The 23,924-nt window shown below is 39.6% G+C and overlaps 2 protein-coding genes and 1 pseudogene across 4 annotated transcripts in view; 1 reads left to right on the plus strand and 2 right to left on the minus strand.

Annotated features, from left to right (window-relative positions):
- Positions 1-13,161, plus strand: part of Ankrd27 (ankyrin repeat domain 27) — a 53,196-nt gene extending 40,035 nt beyond the window's left edge. For 2 of the 3 annotated variants that reach the window (XM_046447946.2, XM_058580441.1), the window contains 7 exons: positions 4,713-4,910; positions 5,744-5,863; positions 6,917-7,078; positions 8,718-8,829; positions 9,915-9,993; positions 10,183-10,255; positions 11,825-13,161. In XM_046447946.2, the coding sequence (XP_046303902.1) occupies positions 4,713-4,910; positions 5,744-5,863; positions 6,917-7,078; positions 8,718-8,829; positions 9,915-9,993; positions 10,183-10,255; positions 11,825-12,061 (981 nt within the window). In that variant the 3' untranslated portion in view covers positions 12,062-13,161. The remainder of the gene's footprint in view (positions 1-4,712; positions 4,911-5,743; positions 5,864-6,916; positions 7,079-8,717; positions 8,830-9,914; positions 9,994-10,182; positions 10,256-11,824) is intronic. The other variant, XM_046447947.2, reaches the window with a different exon arrangement.
- A 1,745-nt stretch (positions 13,162-14,906) lies between these two features.
- LOC124095043 (KATNB1-like protein 1) lies at positions 14,907-15,580 on the minus strand (annotated as a pseudogene).
- Positions 15,581-17,700: 2,120 nt separating this feature from the next.
- On the minus strand, positions 17,701-23,876 carry Pdcd5 (programmed cell death 5). The gene is made up of 6 exons (XM_046447949.2): positions 23,680-23,876; positions 22,865-22,902; positions 20,648-20,709; positions 19,763-19,854; positions 18,807-18,878; positions 17,701-17,862 (listed from the first exon to the last, which is right to left on the minus strand). The coding sequence occupies exons 1-6, from the start codon at positions 23,743-23,745 to the stop codon at positions 17,815-17,817; spliced, it is 378 nt and encodes a 125-aa protein (XP_046303905.1). The 5' UTR covers positions 23,746-23,876; the 3' UTR covers positions 17,701-17,814.
- Positions 23,877-23,924: the final 48 nt, after the last annotated feature.

Here is a 23,924-nt window from a genome sequence, read left to right on the forward strand (position 1 = left end):
AAACCTCAGCCAGCATATTGACATTGATGGAATCTATTGCTCTGAATTGAGGTTTCTCCAGTTTCACTTTGCCCGTCTGTGTGCATGTATTTAGTTCTGTGAGGTTTTATCACCTGCAGATTTGTCTGTCCTCCAACACATTCAAGCTGAGAACAGTTTTCTCACCACAAGAAGAATCACTCTTGCTGGCCTTTCATTATCCCTCTCCTTGCCACCCCATCCCAACTATCCCTAACCCCTGGCAATGTGTCCTCCCAGCAGCTCCGGAGCCTGAGGCAGGAGGGTCAGTTGAATCCAGGAGTTTGAGACCATCCTAGGCAGTATAGCTAGACCTCATGGGGAAGAGAGAAAGGGAGAGGAGGGCAGGGGAAAGGGAAGTGAAGGAAGAAAAGTCACGTAGAGGTAATCACAAGGTACCTAAGCTTTGAGGATTGGCTTGGCTCACCCAACATGATCCCAGCAGGCTTTTGTGAGGATGTTTCCATTTCTCTAGGATCAATACCCAAGAGCTCAATTGCTGAGCACTATGGCATGTACGGTAATCCATGGTTAGTTTCCAAGGAACTGATAGACTTCTCCAGAGTGACTTTAGCATCACACTTTCCCACCAGTAGTGTGTTCAAGTTCTCCACATCCTCACCAGAATTTGGAGTTGTCACCATTTTAATTTTAGCCATTCTGACCGGAGTGTAGTTCTCCCTCATCATGGTTTAATATGCGTTTCCCTGGTGGATGATGATGTCGAACATTTTCCGTGTGCCTTTTTTGAGCATCTTTTCACGCACTTCAGTGAAATGTCTCTTCATTTCTTTTGCACATTTTTAAATGTTTTTTTTTTTTTTGAGTTTTGAAAGTTATTTATATCTTCTAGATACTCGGTCTTTGTCAGATATATGGTCTGCAAATATTTTCAGGATTTTTTTTTTTTTAGTTGTAGATGGACATAATACCTTTATTTTATTTATTTATATGTGGTGCTGAGGATTGAGCCCAGGGCCTCACACATGCTAAGCAAGTGTTCTACCACTGAGCCACACCCCAGCCCCTCAGTCAGCATTTTAATCTGAAAAATGTTCACATGGCCTCTAGCAGAGCAAAATTTTTAATTTAGAAGCTCAATTTGTCAAGTTTTCTTTTTCTGGATTATTCTTTGGGTGTCAAGTCTGAGATCTCTTTACTTAACCTTAGATTTCAAAGACTTTTTTTCTTTTTTAAGTTATAATTTTACATTTTATAGTTAATTCCTAGACCCAGTGTGAGTTAATTTTCATGCAATGATTGAGGTCAGATTGAAGATTTTGTTTACTTGTTGTTTTGCCGGGTTGACTTCCTCTGGCACCATTTGCTGGAAAGGCTACCCCTCTTCCATTAACCTGCTTCTGCACCTCAGCTGACTACGTATGGTGTGGGTCTACTTCTGGGTTTGCTGTTCTGTGCCCCTCTCCCACTCCTGCATTGTCTTGATTTCTATTGCTCTGTAGGAAGCTTGAGTATTGGGTGGAGTGATTCCTCCTACCTAGGACTTGCTTAGCCAGGATTGTTGTAGCTATTCCAGGGCCTGTGCTTTCCCAGGTTCATTTTTAAATAAGCTTGTCAATGTCTATGGAAAAAAAAAAAAAAACCTTGCTGGGGTTTTGATAGGAATTGCATGAAACCTATGAATTGGTTTGGGGAGAAATAATACCTTTACAATGCTGAGTCTTCAATGAACACGATCCATTTCTTCATCAACATTCTGTGATGTTTAGCATGCAAATCCTTTTATTTTGAGCAGTCGTGAATGGTATCATGTACACAGTATGTGCTCATGTTGAAGCTACCTAACTATAAACATAAATGTCCCATACTAAGAATATTAATTTGCCTTTACAGAACCGATTAGTGTTATCCTTTATATTGCAAGATAGTACTAAAAATAGCTTCTGATGGGTTACTCTATCTTAAGAATATTGGAAGTGACTACCTTTTATCATCCACATACAGCTTTTTCAGCTGCAGGGTAAGATAGACATGGGTAAAATATAAATTAGATCTGTTCTCACGTTGTTGGATGTGTACTGTACAAAATCCAATTTCCCCAGGTGGGCTGTTGAGGAAAACCTGGGGATTAAAAAGGCAGATGATGTTTCCGAGGATCTGATGGATGCACGAAGCTGAAGCCCTGGCAAGTCTGAGTCTGGGTGGCCCAGGTCACTTCCTGCATCCTGCTGCTGTGTGTCTGTCACTTTCCTGCTCCTGTGTGCTTCCCCTCCTTACGGTTCACATAAGTTGTAGCAAGAAATCAAAATCCACATTAAAATACCACTAGAATTTATTGGATAAAGTCTTATACTCCTTGCTGTTTTGAAACCCCTCATCTTCTTTTCATCCTCTTTTCTTTTTGTAACCTCTCAAAAAGACACAGCACGAAATTGCTTCATGTCTGAATTAAATCAACATCCCTCCCCCAACCATCATCCTCTTCTAGCCCAGTGGTGTGTGTCGGATTTGTTTTTGTTTTTTTTCTTTTTCTTTTTTAATTCTTCTCTGAGCTGTAACTTAGATACAATAAAGCATACCCTTGTAAATATTCAGTTTGCTGAGTTGTCACAGGCCTGCTGGGCTGGGAGACCATTCCACCACCTGGTGTCTGTCCCCCCTGGCATTGCCTCCTGCCACCTCACAGTCCTTCCCTGCTGCCCTACTCCTCTGTCCCAGGCAACACCCATCTATTTTCCATCATTAAGAGATTAGTTTGCGTTTTCTAGAATTTTATGTGGTCAACAGTAAGGTACAGGTTGGACATCCCATATCTGAAATGCTTGGGACCAGAAGTTTTTCAGACTTCAAGAGTTTTCTGAATTTTGGAATTTTTGCATAGACTTTAAAGGTTGAGCAAACCTAATCAAACTTTCAGATTAAGGATGCTCAACCTGAATCACTCTTTTGTGTCTGGGTTCTTTCACTCGTGATACTTGTTTATTTGTTTATTTATAGAGATTGAATCTCACTGTGTTGTACAGGTTGGTATTGGATTCATAGGATCCAGTGAACCTCCTTCCTCAGTCTCAGTTCTAGTCTCTCCATATCCTTGTCAACAGTTGGTATTTTGACCTTTTAACTTTAGCCATTCTGGTAAGGGTGCCACTGCTGACAAGTGTAGATGTGTCAGCCAGCAGGGTGGCATGGGGCCCTTATCTGTAGCAGCAGTGCTGTGGGTTACTGATGGTGTGAGGAGTGTGCTTCCACACACATATATATTTTTAAAATATGCTAGGGTATTTCATTTTATGTGCATGTGTTTTCTTCTTCATTTAAAAAAATTATTTATTTTTGATACAGGGGTCTTAATATGTTGCCCAGGCTGGTCCCAAAATATAGGCATGTGCCCCATCCCTGGATTTGTTTTTTATTTTTTAGGAATAATTTACATATAATAAAATTCAGCCTTTAATACACAGGCTGGGTGTGGTAGTGCATGTTCATGACACAGGAGGATCACAAGCTCAAAGCCAGCCTCAGCAACTTAGCAAGTCCCTAAGCAACTTACAGAGACCCTATCTCTAAATAAAATATAAAAAGGGCTGGGGATGTGGCTTAGTGCCCCTGGGTTCAATCTGTGGTACCAATAGTAATAATACTAATAACAATAATGATAATTTACAACCTAATGTTTGTTTTTAGTGGTATGGTCTAGACAGCAGTTTTTGCCCCCTTTTTGATTGATCTTTTATCAGCATGATTGATTTAAAAACCCCTAGCAGTAATATGGAGGATTCATGATAAAAATGAAGGTGGAGAATGGAGATAAGTAACGAGCAGTTCCATGAGGTTAAACAAACCCACCACAATGAAGATATAGAATACTTCCACCCCCAAATACTCTCCTGCCCCACTGTAGCCAGCCTCCTTCCCCTGATCCCCTGGAGGCTGTAGTCTGTTTCCCCACCTTTCGGTTTGTCGTTCCTGAGTCTGATTTGCATTTTCCCAGTAACTGGTGATGTTAAACATCTTTTCATGTTCTCACTGACCATTCATTTACCTATCTTCTTTTGTTTTAGGTCTGTTCAAACCTTTTGCCTAACTTTTTTAAGTTGGATTGTCTTCTGTTGTAAAATACTTAATTTTTTTTAATGATTAATTCTGGTTGACCTAAGTCCTGTGAGGTATATGTATTGCACACATTTTCTCCCTTTCTGCAGTTTGCCTTTTCATCTTAATCATATCTTTCAAGAGCAAACATTTGAAGTTTTTGTTAAGTCCAGTTTAACCTAACTTTAATTTTTTGTGTGAGTATCATATCTAAGAAATCTTTTTCTATGCCATAGTTGCAAAGAATTTTTTCTTTGCTCTCTTTAAGAAGCTTTATAGTTGTAGCTTTTATGTGTCTGACTATGATGCCTTTTTAATGTTTGTGCTTGGAGTAAGGTAGGGTTGATGTGCAGCATTTCCATATATGGGTATCCAGTTATCCTAGCACCATTTGACTGGCATAAAGGGATATCATTTTAGGGGATTTGCTTTACTAAAAATAGAGGTTATTCTTGTGGTCTTATTACTTTCTAAAGTAATAAGAATTCACCTGTGGGCATTGTGATTCCAGATGCCACTGTGATCCCAAATTTTGCATAGGAGCTGTGTGTGTCAGGGACAAGTGATAATCATTCCTTCAGCCCAATTTCTTAAGTACTGATGATGTTTCTGTTTCTGTTTCCGTCTTCTGCATTTACTAGAAGCTGGCAAGGATTCCTACCAATGGGCTTGGCGTTAATGTGACCAACCTGGATGGCTCTTCCCCACTGCATGTTGCTGCCCTGCATGGTCGAGTGGACCTCATCCCCCTCCTGTTGAAGCATGGTGCCAACGCAGGTGCCAGAGATGCAAACCAAGCCGTCCCCCTCCACTTGGCCTGCCAGAAGGGCCACTTTCAGGTCTGGGCTTTGTCTTTTGGGCATTGTAGCAGGTGCTAGCTTTGGTAGCAGGAACTTACGTGGGGGAAATGTGCAGAGGGGAAAGGTCTTGGGGTCTAGCCCAGAGGACAGTTGCATTTCCTTCCTCCCACCCTGAAATTCTGTAGTACACAGGGCAGGAGCACTTGGCAGCAGAACACAGAACTCTGGTGCTCCCTGGGAGTGGAGCCAGCCCTCTGCCCATTGCCATTTACATCTGTGTGACCCAGAGCTGTCATTCTGATTTTGATCCCAGCAAGAGTTGTCTCCTACACTTGGGTCTTGATCATCTCTCCACCTTTAGGTCTGTGCCAAACAGTTTCATACTTTATGAAGTACAGTCGTGGCCCTGTAGGAGGGGGTCCAAGAGAGAATTTTGGAACAGTTTGTGTTTTTAAATTACTATTTTTCTTATAGAAATTATCTATGTATACATTTTTCCTTTTTCCTTTATCAGTTCCACTGTAGACTCTTTAAAGACAAGGACCGTGTCTCAGGTCTTCATCTCTATCCTGAACACTCAGCAGTGTGCTTTCAGCATCAGCTTCCTAATCTGTAATATCTGAGTCATAATTCCACCTCTCCATAGGGTAGATGTAAAGATTAAACCAAAACAGTAGTGCTCAGTGCAGTGCCTGGCCCAGAGCAGACCCTCAGCAGATGGTACTTCCTCGGCCTCCAGCTGGTCTGCTTTCCCTGGGGTCAGACATATGTCTCAAGAGCCTTCTCAGTAAGCAGAGAAAAATCAGTTTCAAATTAGAGATTTCTTTTTGCACATTTTAACTGAGGTTGAATTTTTTTCTTCTCTGAGCTAGGTGGTGAAGTATCTATTAGATTCTAATGTGAAACCCAATAAAAAGGATATAAGTGGAAACACACCCCTCATTTATGCCTGCTCCAGTGGCCATCATGAAGTCGTAGCACTGTTGCTACAGGTAAGGCCCCTCCCAGCTCCAGCAGGCCTTTTCCCCATTCTCTGAGCTGGTCCACCTGTTAGTCACAGGCCTCCAGAAGAGGAGCTCTGCACCACATTTCCACAGTGGTTCTGTGTGGAAGGGAGCTGGTGCTGTGTCAGGGAGGCAGTGCTTAGGACCTGGGTTCTGCTTTTGCTGGCGGTGTAGGCCTGACCTCACCTACCATGGGTAAGTCGAGTTGTTACCCTGAAGTGTGAGCCCAGTGGCCTTCTGGGTAACAGAGTCAGGGAAAACCCACCTTGTTCATGATCCACTTTGGTGGACTTTTTAAAAATGAGTGTAGTTTTAGATCAGTGTTGTTTTCTCTTTAATTTAATGTAGGATGATCGTTGATTAAGCCAGGTACAGTGATGTATCCCAGCAGCTTGGGAGGCCAAGCCAGGAGGATCACAAGTTCAAAGCCAGCCTTAGCAACTTAGTGAAGCCCTAAGTAACTTGTGAGACCCTGTCTCAAAATAAAACATAAAAAGGGCTGGGGATGCGGCTCAGTAGTTAAGCATCCCTAGGTTCAATCCCTGGAACCAAAAAAACAAAAAACAAAACAAAACAACCCAAAAAACAAAACCAATAACAACACAATTTTTAATGGTCAAGTAAGTATGGATTTACCCTAGTGTTTTCTTTAATGTTTCTTATTTGTTTAAATTTAATCTGTTTTTTTCCCTGCTATAGTGATAAGTGCTGCAATAAACACCTTTGTTCATAAGTCCTTTCTTAGTGTTACTTTTTTAAAATATTTTTTTAGTTGTTGATAGACTTTTATTTTATTTATTTATATGTGGTGCTGAAAATTGAACCCAGTGCCTCACACATGCCAGGCAAGTTTGCTACCCCTGAGCCACAGCCCAGCCCCTCTTAGTGTTACTTTTATCCCCAACATTTTAAGGAAAATATCAGACATAGAAGTTGAAACACTTTTACAGTGAATACCCATGTTCCTACCCCGTAGATTCTGCCTTGAAGATTTTTTAGCATTCCTAATATATCCTAATATTGTGCTGTTTCTCCTTCTAGCATGGGGCTTCCATTAACGCTACTAACAATAAGGGCAATACAGCTCTGCATGAGGCTGTGATAGAAAAGCATGTCTTCGTGGTGGAGCTGCTTCTGCTTCATGGAGCATCAGTTCACATCTTGAACAAGAGGCAGTGCACGGCCATAGACTGTGCTGAGCAGGTGAGTGCAGACAGCATTGGAGCTAGGAGTTCAGGCTCCCACACAGCCCTCTGTGGATTTCTCCCAGATCTGATCCTTGGGTCCCGGGCCAAGTCAACCTGTGTGGCTAGATAACTGGTTCTTGTCACCTGGTTAAAGGTGGCAGGCTCAGGGAGCCAGGAATCATTCTTTTAGGGGTAGCTTCCAAAGGCCTGTGTTGAGGTACCCCAGTTGGCACCCTGATCTGACATACTTAATGGGCGATCAAGTACTAAAGGGAAATAGCAAGTTCAGGCACCATTCTGGTTTCACCATCCTTGCAGCATGATTGAGAAAGCTAGTTTTGTTTGTGGATTTAAAACTACTTGCCTGTAATCTCCACTACTGGGAGGGAGGAGGATGCCAAGTTCAAGTCCAGCCTGGGCAACCTAGCGAGACCTTGTCTCAAAACACATACGTACAGAGGCTGGCGTTGAGGCTTAAGCGGTAATGCGCTTGCCTGGCATGCGCAGGGTGCTGGGTTCGATCCTCAGCACCACATAAAAAAATAAAAAATGAAGATGTTGTGTCCACTGAAAACTGAAAAATAAATATTAAAAAAAATAAAAAGTTAAAAAAAAAAAAACACATACGTACAATAATAAAAGGACTGAGGGGATGTAGCTCAGTGGCAGAGTGCTTGCCTAGCATGTGCAAGGCCCTGGGTTCAATCCCCAGTTCTACAGAACAAAACTAAACCAAACCTGTGGAGTTCTGTAAGGGGAGTCCCCACAGGTCCCCACCCTCTCCAGTGCTGTGGGTGTTTATCATGGAGATTGGTGAGGAAAAGTCCTTTCCTCCTGGGAGAAGGGAGCTCTTTCCAGCTCGTGTCTTCATGGTGAATCTTCGTCTGATTTTCTAGTCAGCGTGGGAATAGACAGCTAGTAGGCTATTCAATGACCCCACTGAGATGTTAAAGTTACCAAAATCCAGCCTGATCATAGCTTTATTATATTCATTTGAGTTTTCGGTGACTTTCTTTTAACTTTGATGTTGTCTTCATCTGGAGATGAAGTGTGGTTTAAGGAGATGTGTGTGGCTGGCAAGGGGTGGGCCTATGGGGAACAATTTGAGGTGTCAGCCGAATGGTTGAGGGATGCCCAGCTGGCTGATGAAGCAGTGTTTCTTGGGTGTATCTGTGAGCTTGATATTTCCTAAGGGAACTGAAGTATTTTAAACTTCAGTACTTAGTCTAAGGACAATGATGGTGATGGTGTTATTGAGTCCTTATTGCATGGTGGCCCCTTGATAACCTCTCCTGACCATACAATAATGGAGCCTATTATTGCCACCCAGTTGCATGGAATGGTTAAACACCCAGCCCATGGTAACTGGTAGAGGGCAGTCAGGTTCCAGATACAGGTTTTTCTTTTTCTTTTTTCCTGTTCCTTTTGTGGTGCTAGGAATGAAACACAGGACTTTGTGTGTGCTGTGTGAGTGCTCTACCGCTGAGCTAACCCCCAGCACACAGGGCTGCTCTTGCCACTAGGATTTATGGCCTCAGAGTTTTGTTTGTAGTTGTTTTTCAGGTTTCTTTTGGTACAGTCACAGCTATACCAACAGATCAATAATATGCTAATGAAGAATTAAAGTTACTGTTACCTTTCCCTTGAAATTGTAGAATTCAAAAATAATGGAGTTACTTCAAGTAGTACCAAGTTGTGTTGCCTCATTAGATGATGTTGCCGAAATAGACCACAAGGAGTATGTGACCGTTAAGATCAGGAAAAAATGTAAGTGCTTACTTTCTTTCTATAGTTCTCAACTTAGGTTTATTTGCAAATTCATGGGTAGTTGATGGTTTTCATTTAATTATAAATGTAAAATGTCATTATAGTTATGACTGGGAGGGATACACAGAAATGCATCTGTCAGGTTTTTTTTTTTTTTGAATACTAGTTTTCCGGTTGATTATGTTTCCTGGGGAAATCAGACAGACATTCCCAGCGTTACCTCATTACCTGAAGATTTAGGCCTCAACTTACCCCCTGGAGAGGAGTAACCTCTTGTAGATTGTTATTCCTCATATTCCAAAGCCACATGTTCTCTGGTGCATTTCCCAGACTTCCAGGGTGAATGCATCTTTTTGTCTTTTTTTTTTTTTTTCTTTTTCTCCAATGCTGGGGCTTAAGCCCCAGGACCGCTGTACCACTGAACTTCATCCCTGCCCCCAACTTTAAAAAAGTGCAGGTGTATGGAGGTTGATGGTAATTAGAATAGCAGTTACCAAATAGCTGTGGAAATATTTTCTCCTTTGTTAAAAGTTTAAAGGGGTCCTTGTTCTGTTATCTCTAAAAAGTCCATGTATTTGTAGTGCAATAATGTAAATAACTCCACTTACATATCTGGATAATTCTTTTTTTTTGGGGGGGGGTACTGGGGATTGAACTCAAGGGGGCACTTGACCACTGAGCCAAATCCCCAGCCCTATTTTGTATGTTTATTTAGAGTCAGGGTCTTACTGAATTGCTTAGCACCTCGCTTTTGCTGAGGCTGGCTTTGAACTTGCAATCCTCCTACCTCAACCTCCTGAGCTGCTGGGATTACAGGCATGCACCACCACGAACATATCTGGATAATTCTGAGGCTACCTCAGCATAATTGATTTTAGTGGGGGAGTATCAGTGTATGAAGGATTTATCCTTGTTTTACAAAGGTTCTCATAGTAATAAATAGGTATTTGCCACTATAGTTAAGCAAAGTCAATGCTTAATTTTCTAAATTTTGTTAAACTAAGAAATTAGAAAGTTTGAGTCTGTGTTGTAATTTTAATATAACTATTTTTTAAGTTTTCAGTTATTTATTATTTTATCTACAGGGAACTCAAAAATGTACGATCTACCAGATGAACCTTTTACAAGACAGTTTTACTTTGTTCACTCAGGTGGTCAGTTTAGGTGAGTATAAAAATCAAGTTGATTTCTGTACCTTGGCCCCCAAATGTATTTAGAACAGAAGCAACATATGAACAGCTTTAATTACCTGTGGATGAACTCTCAGTAATAATGTCATCCAATGCTGCCATCTTGTGGTCAGAGTGTTTCACACCACTATTCCAAATATTTATTTTATATTTTGGGTTTCAGGGGGAAGACTTCTAGGGAGATTATGGCAAGAGATAGAAGTGTCCCTAATTTTACCGAAGGTTCTTTGCATGAGGTGAGTTATTAAACACTGGCTTATAATCCTACTTTAAAAAAAATATTTAGTTTTTAGTTGGACACAATATCTTTATTTATTTTCATGTGGTGCTGAGGATCGAACCCAGGGCCTCACATGTGGTAGGTGAGCGCTCTACCGCTGAGCCACAACCCTAGCCCCAATATATTCCTACTTTTAAAAACCTGACTTTTTCAAAAGTGATCCACAGGAAACACATTTCTCCATGATAGTCATCTTCATTTAATGGTAGTCGTCACTGTAAGAGTTAACAGCAATTAAGACTGCAGTACTTTAGTGGGACAGTCAAGAATATGGACTTCATTGATATATTTTAAAATATATTTCTGAGCAGAGAAAGGAGAGTGGTGAAAGGTGGGAAGCAGTAGTAAGCCTGGGAAGCTGCGGTTTCAGTGTGTACAGTAGTTCTCTCCCATGCACCATTTAAAAAGTTTGTCATAAAATGAAGCCTGCTTTACAATCTGTGCTATTTTTTTCCTAAGGCATAGACAGTTGATTATTTAGGAAAATAGGTACACATTTAAGTAGGAAAGGGGGTTAATCCCAAGAGTGAGATGCCTGGTAAAGCAAGAATACACACTCAAGGGAGAATGCTTACTCTCTCCAGAGGGAAAGACAGCCCAATCTATGCTCAAAAAAAAAAAAAAAAAAAAAAAAAAAAATCAAGTTGATTTTTATACCTTGACCCCCAAATGTATTTATAACAGAAGCAACATATGAACAGCTTTAATTAACTGTGAACAAATTACCTATGATTCTTAGAAATATGACTTTTCTTATTGTTGAGAATTGATAGCATAGGCTTTTGGAGCAAACATGTAAGTTTTAAATCATTTCTTTAGAACATTAAAGTGATTTCTTTTTTAATTTTTTTTTTTAGTTGTAGATGGACACAATATCTTTATTTATTTATGTGGTGCTGAGGATCGAACGCAGTGTCTCACATGTGCTAGGCTAGTGCTCTACCACTGAGCCACAACCCCAGCCCAAGAACATTAAAGTGATTTCTATTAACATGACTAATTTTTATTTCACACTTAATCTTCTGTAGCTTTGCTAATAGATTTGCTCCTTAGTGGGAAACCCACTAACTGAAATCTGCCTGAGTTCGATCAAGTGCTAGCTTCTCCCTTGCGGTACTTAGTTAGATGGCTTAACTGCTAGTCCTGTTTCCTCAGCTGTGGAGTGGGACTGCAATATATATACTTAGAGTTACAAAGTGTGCAAACGTGTAAAGCACTTTCTCTGGGTGCTTTCTGTATTTACACTGCACAGGTAGTGAGCACGTGACACACTGTCATCACAGGGATGTTAGAATTGAAAATATGCTTGAGGAGTACTAAGCACATTGTCTGACAAAGTAGCCCACAGGGGTAGATGGATGTATATTTTGTCAGTTTTAGATGTGACTGAAACACTTAATTTGACCAATCAGATCAGATCATTATCCATCTACCTGACCAGGGCTGACTTAATGCTGTAGGTGCAGTGCGGTCATGTGGTTTATAATACAGTGCAGACATAAACTGAATTGTATATTTTCTTTAGCCTGAAAGGCAAGGAATCACACGGAAACAGAATAACTTGCCAGACCAGAGCAGATCTCAGACTGCTAATGAAGGAAAGAATGACTGGCCTGAGGAGAGGCCTAGACAGAAGCAAACTGCTCCTGGAAACAGGAGAATGCTCCGCAGGCACACTGTTGAAGACCCAGTTGTTCCCAAGGGCCCAGAGACTGTCGACAATCTATCCCTGCCCCAAGGGGCTGGTGTTTCCCAGTCTTAACAGTAATAAGTCATTGTTAAGTTTGCTGCCAAGAAGTAAGTATGCAATAAGATGATGCTGAGCATGAATACAGCTTAGGACTGAGTATACTTTCAAACAACTGGCTTGAAAGACTCTTCAGCAGAAAGTTCCTGAAAGCTTTTCTGTGGCTGAGGGAATAAGTGCAACAAAAAATTTACCACCATCTCTCTCCTCTTCAAAGCTAATGAATACACTTGAAAGAAAATGGACAAAAATTTCAGTAGGGTCCAGCTCCTTAATTGGGATGTATGTTTCTAAGGATTTCCTGGTTATAGGGAGAGGTTTCACCGTCAGATTCTGATATTCCATGGAAAGGTGCTAAACCTCTGTGATGTGTATAAATTAGCAAGCCATAAGCTAAAATATTCTCCCTACCCACACTACAGGATAATCTAAAGAGAAGCGATTTAGGTCACAGTAAGTTACTGTGGAGGCCATGCAGAAATGTCATATTGGAATGAAGAAATAGACCATGCAAAATGTTCCTTTGCAAAGCAACACTTGAACCAAAATATGCCTAAATGCCATTTTGATGTTCATTTTAGTAAAAAGGACATATCAGACCTGTTCTGCACTATATAGAAAAAGTTGGATATAATTTTTCTTCCAACAAAGTACAGATAATTGGTCACTGCACATATATACCTGTAGCAGTGTTTCTAGAAACATCCCTTTCCGTTAAAAACCTCCCTTAAATGTCACACCTGATGGATGGTTATTAGAGAGTAGATTTGGCACATCTTTTCTTAGTCTTTTGATTCATATTCAAAACTTACAGCACAAACCAGGTCAAAGTTATTTTAAGTTAGAATTTATTGATTTTTATAAATTTATATAGATTATACTGTTATTTTTTTATGTTATTGGTCTACAGCTTATAAACATGGGTTTGTCCTGAGTACATTTTCAAATAACTTTGTAATAGGGAAATGGTTTTGTGCATGTTCTTGGAAATTCTTGTGTGTATAGAAGGGAGGGGTTATTTTTCTACAAAGTAATTTATGATTTCTAATTTTCTAATGTGCCTTGGATATGTGCCAAATGATGGAAGAGAAACAGTAAACTTTATGATTCTTGAACGTGTCATGGTATTTTTTTTCCCAGTACTGGGGATTGAACCCAGGGCCTCATGCATGCTAGGCAAGTTCTGTACCAAGCCATATCCCCAGTCCCATGGTATGCTTTTTTAATGTTTTGTGATGGAGATTTGTTTCTCAGCCCCTAATAATAAACATATGCTTTGTGTGTGGAAAAATGGTCCCCCTTGGATGGATGTATATTTTGTCAGTTTTAGATGTGACTGAAACACTTAATTTGACCAAACAGATCAGATCATTATCCACCTACCTGACCAGGGCTGACTTAATGCTGTAGGTGCTATGCTGAGGGACCACAAAAATGTTTTCTTTTAAAATCAAAATAATAAATACAATACAGCTTTCTAGTACAAACACAAATGAACACTGTTGCTTTACCAATTTATTAATTTTTCTTCTCTTTCCTTTTTTAACCAAAAGAACATTATTAACTTAAATTGCTGTGGTCTTTTATCATACTAATTAAGAAACTATGTCATATAATTTATTGGCATAGGCACTCTCAATATGCATACATGTACATGTGCTAGTAACTAATTTTATGGATGGTGCAGTATAATTTTGAAAATGCTTTGATGTATAACCATTTTTTAAGAAATATTAAGTGAATTTACTCAAATGAAGGAAGTTTAATGATACAGAAATAATAATATTTAAAATAAAAATATTAAAAAACATTAAAATAAAAATAAATCTGCATACAATAAAAAGTGAATATAAATTAGCCAACTCTATGGACATTTCTAGTTTAACATTCATACAAACATATACTCACCTTTTTCTTTATAGAGATAACACATATGTACATGATGTGAAATTCTGACAAAAAAATCAGAACTTCTAACAACATTTTCAAGTTTTAAAAATAGTATGGAAAATGTTTCAACCACATTCTACATGAATGTAAACCTCTGATTTAATTTCATGATTTTATCATGCCAGAATGAATCATGGTTGGTTTTAAGTTTTTTTTTGGCACTGGGATTGAATCCAGGGGTACTTAGTCACTGAGCTATATCTCCAGCCCTTTTTATTATTTGTTTTGAGACATGGCCTCCCCTAAGTTGCTGAGGCTGGCCTTAAATTTGTGATCATCCTGCCTCAGCTTCCCAAGTGGCTGGAATTGCAGGCATGTACCACCATGCCTGGCAGGTTTTTAATGTTTTTAAAAACAGATATTGGTATCATAACACATTGGCTTATTAATAATTAAGGCATTTGTTTACACAGTATCTCAGTATGGACAAAAATTTTTAACGTTATTTACTATGACATTTTAAACTTTGAAAGTCTATTCAACATTAATAGCTGCACACATGTTTTTATAAAACAATAAAAAATTAATGATAATTAGTCTTTATAGTTCCTAGTCCTGTCTTATTTTTTCACATAGTATAAATTATATTCTCATGGAGGACTGCATTAGGACCAGTAGTTCTTAAATGTTACCAGATAACCACATAAAGCCCAAATGCAGCAAAGGCAAACGGTCTTTGTGGTGCACTTTCATCTCATTGAAGTTGAAGCTGTTCGTTTTGGATATTTTTCCACTTCAATGTGAAGTAGATTGTTTCAGGGTTTTCATTAGTGGTTTCATTATGTGGCTTTTTAAAAGAAAAAAATGGTTTTAATTTCTTCCACACTTCACAGTTCTCAGATCAATTTTTGGAAATCATATAGTTCAAGATGTTTTGAGTAACTAAATGCTCTTTAGTAGACAAAATCTCTCAATTCAACTATAATAAATAAGCATCTACATCCTTAGCTATAATACCACTGTATCCTGGAACCAAAGTAAGATGTTTTTCTTGTTCTTACAGGCCACTTAGTTGTTTTAAAATCCTGAATATTTCCATCATTTATAATTTTTTGAGTGATAGTTCTGACCACTTTTTTATTACAGCTTGAAGCCAGTTTAAACCAACTATCACATATTCTTCAAATTTGCTTTTAAGTAGTGACTTTACAAGAGGCAACAAGTCTACACAGCAGCCAAGTGAGATCTATTGTTTTTCTTTCTGTAAACCATTAATACAGGCAGGCAATCTACCTCAACTCCAAGATCTTCTATCCTCCCCAAATAAGTTACAAGTTCACTTACACTTCTCCAGAAAGTTAAAGCTACACTCAATCTCAAATTCCTGCTGAACCAAACTTAGGCCATTGTTTCATGATCCTGAGAAACCACAGGAAAAAACCCCACCGTATTTAGATGATGGATTTTCTGTGAAGAACCAGAATCACTGTGGAGTTAACCAAATATCTTCAACTATCCATGGCTATAATTTTTCATGCAGGTGGGCTGCACAAGCCAGTTCATTTTATTTGCCATATCACAGCCCTCACTTATAGGGGACTATTTTTTTCTGTAATAAGGATTTGGATAAAGATGTTGGACTTTTTTTTTTTTTTTTTTTTTGGTGATGGATCATTTAATTCTGTCTCACTGAATAGAATTGGCAAGCCAGGAAACAGGTTCAGAGAAACAAGGGACTGATTTGCTTGAGATCTGAGGGTCAAGGTCAAATTGGCAGTGGCACCTGAATTGGCTGTTTCAAGCTTGGTGTGCTCTTCATCTGGAGAAAAAGTCCTGAATGAAACCGTCTGTCTTTGGGGAGTTTCCTTTTGAGCTATTGCAATAAAGTAATTAATAGTAGGAGCCATCTCAATTGACTAGCTCATTACACTTCTGTGTTTCCTAGCTTGAAAGAAAAAATAATTTTACAGTTCACAAATAAGTAATGCCTGAATTTCTATTTCTGTGTAAGTTTTGAGTAAAAAGGATTGCCAGCTCACTGACTTACTTAAATGTTTAGAATAACCACTCCTCACTTCTTAGCAGTATTCTCCATCCTTTGTGCCTTCAATAACTTCTATCCTTGTATACACAATCGCTTTCCATTCTCAAGTGTCTTTGAAAGGAACATCTGACAATCTTTAAACACATTCACATCGAAGTTAGAATTAGGACACGGGTTATTCTGAACAAGAAAATGTAACAAAACTTGCTAAGAATTATATAATGTGCTGTTAGCATTTTTTTTCTTATTTTTTTAGTTGTAGACGGACACAATGCCTTTATTTATGTGATGAAGACTGAACCCAGTGCCTCACATGTGCGAGGCAAGCACTCTATCATGAGCTACAACTCCAGCCCCTGCTTTTTACATGTTTATGTCAATGAGGTCTAAAGCAAAATCTATAAATGGGTTCTCCCAAAATCCCACAAGATTTTGACTACAATTCTATTCCTTAAAAAAAAAATAAAAAAATTAATTTTCTTAATGGTTATAACTCATTTATTCAGAAATTAGACACTTATTCCAACACTTTTCTTTTGTGGTGCTGGGGCTCAAACTCAGGACCTCCAGGATGCCCTCTACCACCGAGCCACACCACCAACCCCTATGATGACTTTGTTTATTATGGTTACAAATTTCAAATATTGTAAAATCTCAAATATAGTTTAAACATGAGCAGTATGCTGTGTTTAAAGCCAACTTGGACTGTAAACCACATTTCCCACTGCTACCAATCCTATTCATCTCATTAAGTGTTGTGAATTCACTCCTGGGCTTAGTTTCGTAGAACTAAGGCGTTTAAAAGATTACATCAAAGAGCTTAGTTATTAAAGTTTATGATCTAAATGTATGAGAGAAGGTTTTTTTTAAAATATTTTTATTTGTTATGAATGGACCTTTATCTATTTTTTTAATATGTGGTGCTAAGAATCGAACCCAGTGCCTCACACATGCTAGGCAAGCGCTCTACCACTGAGCCACAACCCCAGCCCAAGAGGATTTTCATAACCTAGTGCAAGTAAAGCTCAGTATGAGATGACATCTGCCTTAAAATCATCTGCAGCTTTATTAGTAAAAAACTCAAAAACATTTCTACCAAAATGTAACTGCTCAACTCAAACTAGATTTTAATCATTAAAGTCATTTATCTTGGAGCTGGGTCGTAGCTCAGTGGTACAGTGCTTGCCTAACATGTGTGAAGCATAGGGTTCAATTCTCAGAACACTGCATATAAATAAATAAATAAAGACCCATTGACAACTTTAAAAAAATTTTTTTTTACAGTCATTTGTCTTACAAACATTTTTACTGTTGAAGTATTATTACCAGTTTGTCCCAGTTATTGTGGCTGATTGTATCAATGGAAGTATCACTCCAGCTGTTTTGGATGGGAGTGATAAATGTTACATAATTTAATCTCAAGGCCTTTGATAAGCATATTACAAAAGAAATCAAAGCCAGGGATTTTCTTGCATTAAATGGAAGTACTACCTGCAGAAATATTAGTCATACTCAGTCACTGTCCATGGGTTTTATTTCCCAGTGTTTCTGGCTGCTGTGGTTGGTGTTTTCTTCCTATTGAAGCACGCTGGAACAACTTGTATTTCTCCTACATTCATGCTGCTAAGTACTCAAATGCTTTTGGTAGGAAGGGAAATACATTCAAAATGCAGATCTTCTGGTCACTTGGCAGATACTGAAATAACTTACCACAACTTGCTTTATTTTGAATAACAAGTTTATTTTTTAAAGGCATATAGACAATAAACAAAGTAAACAATTAATCAGAGTACTAGAATTGTTTTATTAAGGTCCAGTCTCTAAACATTTTAGCTCAATAATCATCATCTTCATCAGAGTCCATTACTTTTCTTCTGTTGAACTAGGGGGAAAATTAAATGAATGTCATAACATATTTAATAAAGCATAACTCAGACTTTCTGAGAAGAAAAATTTCTACCCACTCAGGACTGTGTGTGTGTCTATTTTTTTTTTTTTTTTGTGGTGTTGGGGACAGAACCCAGGGTCTCATGCATGACAGGCAAATGAGTCACATCCCCAGTCCTATGTCTTTAAAACAACTTCATGAGCAAAGAGGGCAGCAGTTGGGGGACAGGAACCTTAAACATTAAAACCTCAATAAATAAAGTTTCTTCCAGAACTTCCATGTGGGAAGCCATCTATGAACTATGTGTGAACTAAAACGATGTTGAAGCCATTAGGCTGGAAAGCCTGGTATCAGGAACTCCCAGCAACAATCCTGCTGATTTGAGAACGCCTAGTTCATGTGGCGTCCTACCTAGCTCTGTCACAAGTTCAGTATAGCATCAGAGATGGGACGACCACTTAGCTTCATTACAAGTTCAGTATAGGATAAGAGATGGGATGACCCACTAGAGTCATCACACAGCCTCTAGGAGATGGGTGTGGCTTGCCAAAATGCCAATCAACCCGTTTACTGCAAGCCCCCTGCCACACTGAGAATCGAGCACCAAGACTCCTCCGGCTGAAACCTTATCCCTGCCTTTGATGTCCTCCTCCTTAAATAAAGAGTATCCTTCTGTTTCAGTTGTTCAGTTCCAGCTCTTATTAGGACTGGAAGGCCTATCAGGCACCCCCCCCTTTTATCTAATTTCTGGCTCTGCCTTTATTTCTTAATAATTATTTCAGACTGAGCAGGAACGTACCCTGATGGGGTGTGCTGGTCACCCCACAATATTTCCATGTTATAAAACTGCCTAAATACTGAAAGATATTTAGATATGGCAGTTGTATATTCAACCCTTAACATTTAATGTATCAACCTTTTCATTTGCAGAAACTTACTTTAACTGTTGTTTTCTTTTCTGTTTGTTGGCTTACTTTTTCAAGGATTTCTATTAAGCCTTGTTCTGATACCTAGGATAATCAGGAAAACAAAGAGACAGAGAGAGAGAAAAGAGGAAAGGAGTGAGTTAGGGGGTTAGAACTACTGGTTTAAGTTCCAACTAAATTGGCTTTGCTATATTCCTCAGTGGGAGAATAGATAATATTCACCAAACAGCTCTTCAGAAAAGTTCAAAACAAACATATTTGTAAGAACATCTTTATCATCACTAGTAGACAATGAAAAATACACCACTGTGTTGTCAGGGGAAAGACATTCTACCTCTGCCCATGAGAAGCTTAAACACAACCTTGGAGGAAACACCACCCTCAAAAAGATTAACAGGTTGTCTTTCTCAAATGCTAGGCGCCAAGCGCTCTACCACTGAGTCACAACCCCAGCCCGAGGGAAGGTTTTCTTAGTTGTTCTTAGTGTAAAGGGCTAAGAAAGCAGCAGGTGGAACTTGAAAGAAGGCTAGGCTTGCCAGATGATCCCCACACCTCATGGCCTTTCAGCAACACAAATGATAATCAAAGGATTAAAATCTCTCCTCATTTGCAAACAAAACCTAACTTCTACCTAAACAGGTAGTATTTTAATTGGTATTATTGACAAGCCTTGTTTCCAATGCAGGAAATAATTTAAGTTAAGCTAGCTAACCCTAAGTCATTGGGTCACACAGACATCAGCAAGGTTCCACAGCAATGTCAGGAAAGGAGAAAGCATAGCATTTCGAGAAAGGTAATTATCTTTTAGAACTGATGACTGTTTTATCCTTTAAAAATTCTTCACAGGAGAAAAAACCAAAATCCCACAAATTTTATAATCGGATGAACAGTAAATTGACCTGGGGAAGCCATGTTTTGATAAAGCAGGTAAGAGTGGGTAAAGTTCCCTTAAGGTAGGCCAAGCTCACCTTCCCGCTGAGTTGTCCATATCTTGCCAACTGTATAAGATAATTTTCTACTGCTTTAGTTTTTTCAGGCTTTACAAGGGCTAAATTACTTACTGTAAAGAAAAAACATACAAAAAGACATCAAAACTAAATGTACTCATATTTATATTACACCTTAAAACTACGCATTGACGTTTCCAAAGCAGTTCACAAGCGTGTATTGTCTCCAAATCAGAGAAGTAGGTAGGGCACACAATGGCTACTCCTTTTAAAGCCAGAGTTCACCCATGTCAATCACAGTTGTACAGCCAAGATTACACTTGGGTTCTCAGATATTAAGCCCCATACTGTCTTGTTTCTTAAAATGACTGCCTTCTGAAAAGTAATTTATTTATTACTATGCATATAAAATGGTGGTGATCATCTACAGCTATCTGTCCTTTCTGAACTCAAATTGAGCTTACATTTACAACACAGAAGATACAGAAGATAGTTCCTTCTGATTGGCTAATTTTTTTCTATGTATTTTTTTTTTGTTTTATTATAAAAAACTGCATGTACAATAAAACCAAGACTATCACCAATTCTTAACTCCCCATCACCCATGTCAAACAGGCAACAATTTGATTGTTTCTACTTTAGAGTTGTTTTCTACCAATTTTACTGAAAAGACACTTGGAAAAGATTTTCTTGCTAAGAAGAGAAGTGAGCTGGCAGTTTTAACAATTCAATAATTCAAGGAAATTTTCTCTAGGTTTATAAATTTCACACTTCTTACAAATTAATGTTATCTCAAGTATTTTTAGGTAAAACAAACATTTACTCTAGAGAGCAGTAACTGCATATGTATCTCCCCAATCAAGCCAATTTTATGGAAATATCTTAAAGGAAATGGAAGATGCTTACACCTGGCCCGGGCTGACTGATCCAGAACTTGGGCCAAGATACTGTTTCTCATTTCTGCTTCCCTACAATAAAAACATAGGTCAAGCAAAATTAGAACTAGGCTGTCAGCATAGCTACAGAACATACATAAAAAGTAATAAGATGTTTCTTACGATAGACACCTGTGATACACAGACTGTGCTGTGGTGTTTCTGCCTTCAAATAGCCAGCTTTGTTATATGGTTGTAACCCTACCATGTTTTCAGGAAACTTAAATATTTTCATAATTAGAGAGAAGTTTCAGTTCAACCACGTTTACCAAAATTTTAAGTACCTATTGTGTGACAGGTGCTTGAAACTTAGTGGGATTTCAAGCAATGAGAATCACCAATTAATTGATTAATCTGTGCCGTTTCCAGGGACAGGAAGGACATATTAGAGATAAGCTCAGGCCCAGGGAGGACATATTAGAGAGACACAGGTAACCATGGCCGAGCTAAAACCAAATACAGTTGCTCAGGGATCTCAGTTCTATTTTTGAGTGGAGAAGGGTAGTAAGATTATAACTCTGCAACTATTCTTGCTTCTTTTTATATACTCAAAGAGGAACTAGTTCATATTCATAGGGCAATGGTTTCAAACTTTAATGTAGTAAATTAATTTTTTTTTTTTTCCTCAAGTGAAGCCCTTCAGGGAACCTGAAGGGTGTACTCTGGCTGCATTAGAGAGCTGGGGCTTGTTATGCCCACTATTCATTTCAACCTAGGAGCCCTAGAGATTAAGGAATACAGTTTAAAGATTACTTCCCTAGGCCTTACAATTCCTGAGTACTTAAAATCTGCTATTAAGTAATAGTATTATATTTCACTCAATCTAAAATGTCACCCATTGTAAGATGCACCATAGTTTTATGTATTTTTAAGAGTTTTTTTTAAAAAAAGGTACTCTAGTTTATGGGTCTCTTAAGAGACCCCCACTCAAAGCTGGTGTCAAAAAGCAACATGCGTGGGCTGGGGTTGTAGCTCAGTAGCTCAGTGGTAGAGCACTTGCCTAGCATGTGTGAAGCGCTGAGTTCAATCCTCAGCCCCGCATGTAAATAAACAAAGGTCCATCAATAAGTAATAAAAATATTGAGGAAATAAAAGCAATATGCTCTCTAAAAGATAAACAAGAAATAAGCCTGCCATGCAACAGCAAGGAATTCTTCATGTATCTGACCCAAACTGGAGGAAGGAAAAAATAAAAGTTCCTCTGAAAATTTGAACTGCAAGCTTTAGTTTTATAGGGTTTCTGTCTGACTTCACACTATGAGGCAAGAGGGAGAAGAGAACCTCAAACAAAATTTTTAAAAGATTTCAGATTTCAAATGAACCCAAGAAATGGCAGAAGTAAAAGTAAATACTCTGTGGAAGAATCCAGGATAAGAGCAATCAATTATAATGCATTCCAATTTCAAATGTTAAAATGTGAAAAAATGTACTTCTCAGAACCAACAAAATTTGAATAGTTTTACTTCCTTCATATCACTCAGTGTTTATCATCTGCCTTTTTCTAAACCCTCACTTTCTTGCCTACCTCTAAAAACCCAATACAGTGCCTGACCCAAAGCAAATGACAAAGGGAGTTTAAAAGGTAGCATGAGGACAGGGGGGAAGAAATCAGGAGTTGTTCAACTGATTAAAGTTATATGAGATGAAAAACTTCTAGAGCTATTGTACAACAATGTGAATACAGTGACCACTACTGAATAGTATACTTAAAAACAAGAATAGCTGCAATAGTAAATTTTATTACTTTTTTTTTTACCCCAAAAGAAAAAAATAGGCAGTATGATGGGGCAATCAAATATTCATTTGATTAACTTGGCCGATGAGGTGCTCTGCCTTCTGCTGGTATAAAAATGAGACTAGTATAATGGGTGATATTTATTTTTATTATTTTTTTAAACAGATGATATTTATTGAAGTGTTCAACTGTCACAACACACGAATGAAGTAGTTCTATTATGCTGTGTTAAGGCAGTCACAGTTTAGCAGATAAACAGTAATTGCAATACTAGGTATTAAATGTGTATTTAACAAATAATAAAGATTCCTCGATGACAATTCATGGCAAAAATCACTCGGCCAGGACAAGATTCAAAGCTTATACACCTGTAAACATTTCGGGGTGGGGTGGGGGTTTGGTTCATTTGGTGAAACCACCTCTCAAGAAGTTCAGATGTCCAGCCCATCATACCTGTGTTTTGCTTCTTGTTGTGCTGCATCGCTAGGATCCTGAAAAAAAAAATAATAATTTTTCATTGAGTATAATTTCACAAAGGGGTAAAAACAGAACCCATTCTGCTTTCTTTCTGATACATACTAGAGACAGCTTTTCTAATAACTAAAACCTGGGCTCAGAGAAGTCAGCGAGATAGTCTCCATGAACTTCTGAAGTCACAACTCATAGAACGTTTGAGAACACAGACAACCCCAGTTTCCTACACTACGCTTCCTAAAACGTGCCTCCGAATTAGGGGCACTGATGATGCCAACCACCTCGCTCCATCCCTAACCCGCTCCTCCCCGGCTTCACGCTACAGGCAGGCGCTCCTCCAGCCCCGGCTCCCGGAGATGACCAGTCGGCTGTCCCGCTCCGTCGGGGCTGGAGTTCGCCGGTCCCCGCGCCTGAAACACAGCGGGCCCTCAACGGAATGCGGGGTACAACTCAATTCTAGAAAAACTGGGTTCCGATCGGCGGGCACGGCAGTGGACGGTGGCCAGCCCCGAAAGCCGAGGCTGAGGGAGGGGCGAGGCTAAGGTTTTCCCCCGGGCGAACCTCCGGCCCAGCGAACCCCCTCTGGGGCTGCCAGACCCCCATCCAGAACCACCGCGCACGTGCTCGGCGCCCGCCCGGGACCCCGCGACTGGGAAGGGGCCTCGGCGGCCCCGGGGAAGGCTACGACCCCGCGGGGGCAGCGGAAAGGTCCCCGGCCCGGGAGGCTAACGCCCGAGCGCTCAGCCGGGGGCCGTGCGCTCCACCCCAGGCGAGGGCGGCGCCCGCACGCTCACCCCGTGCTTCGCCTGCAGCTCGGCCAGCCTCTGCTTCCTCAGCGTCTCCAGCTCCTCGTCCGCCATGCTGCGGCCGACGGGGGTCGAGCAGCCGCCGCGCTCTCGGGCCCACTCGGAGGGATCTCGAGCCCACTCAAAGGGATCTCCGCAGCCCCTGGGCGCGATCACGACGCTCACTACTGCGCAGGCGCCCTCAGCGCCCAGGCCTCACCAATCCAGCCCCGAGCACTCAGGGCGCCCGGGAG

This window comes from Marmota monax, unplaced genomic scaffold, assembly GCF_021218885.2.
Source record: "Marmota monax isolate L192 unplaced genomic scaffold, Marmota_monax_Labrador192_F-V1.1 WCK01_AAM20220418_F8-fsc00101, whole genome shotgun sequence".
NCBI classification, from domain to species: Eukaryota; Metazoa; Chordata; class Mammalia; order Rodentia; family Sciuridae; genus Marmota; species Marmota monax.

What these genes read in the sequence shown, in the direction of transcription:
- Pdcd5 (XM_046447949.2), bottom strand. Translation starts at nt 23,745, where the DNA reads ATGGCGGACGAGGAGCTGGAGACGCTGAGGAAGCAGAGGCTGGCCGAG. An exon ending in CAACAAGAAGCAAAACACAG is followed by an intron (nt 20,710 to 22,864) that starts GTATGATGGGCT and finishes TTTTTATTGTAG; the next exon opens with GGAAGCAGAAATGAGAAACA. An exon ending in AAAAGAAAACAACAGTTAAA is followed by an intron (nt 17,863 to 18,806) that starts GTAAGTTTCTGC and finishes TTTTCCCCCTAG; the next exon opens with TTCAACAGAAGAAAAGTAAT.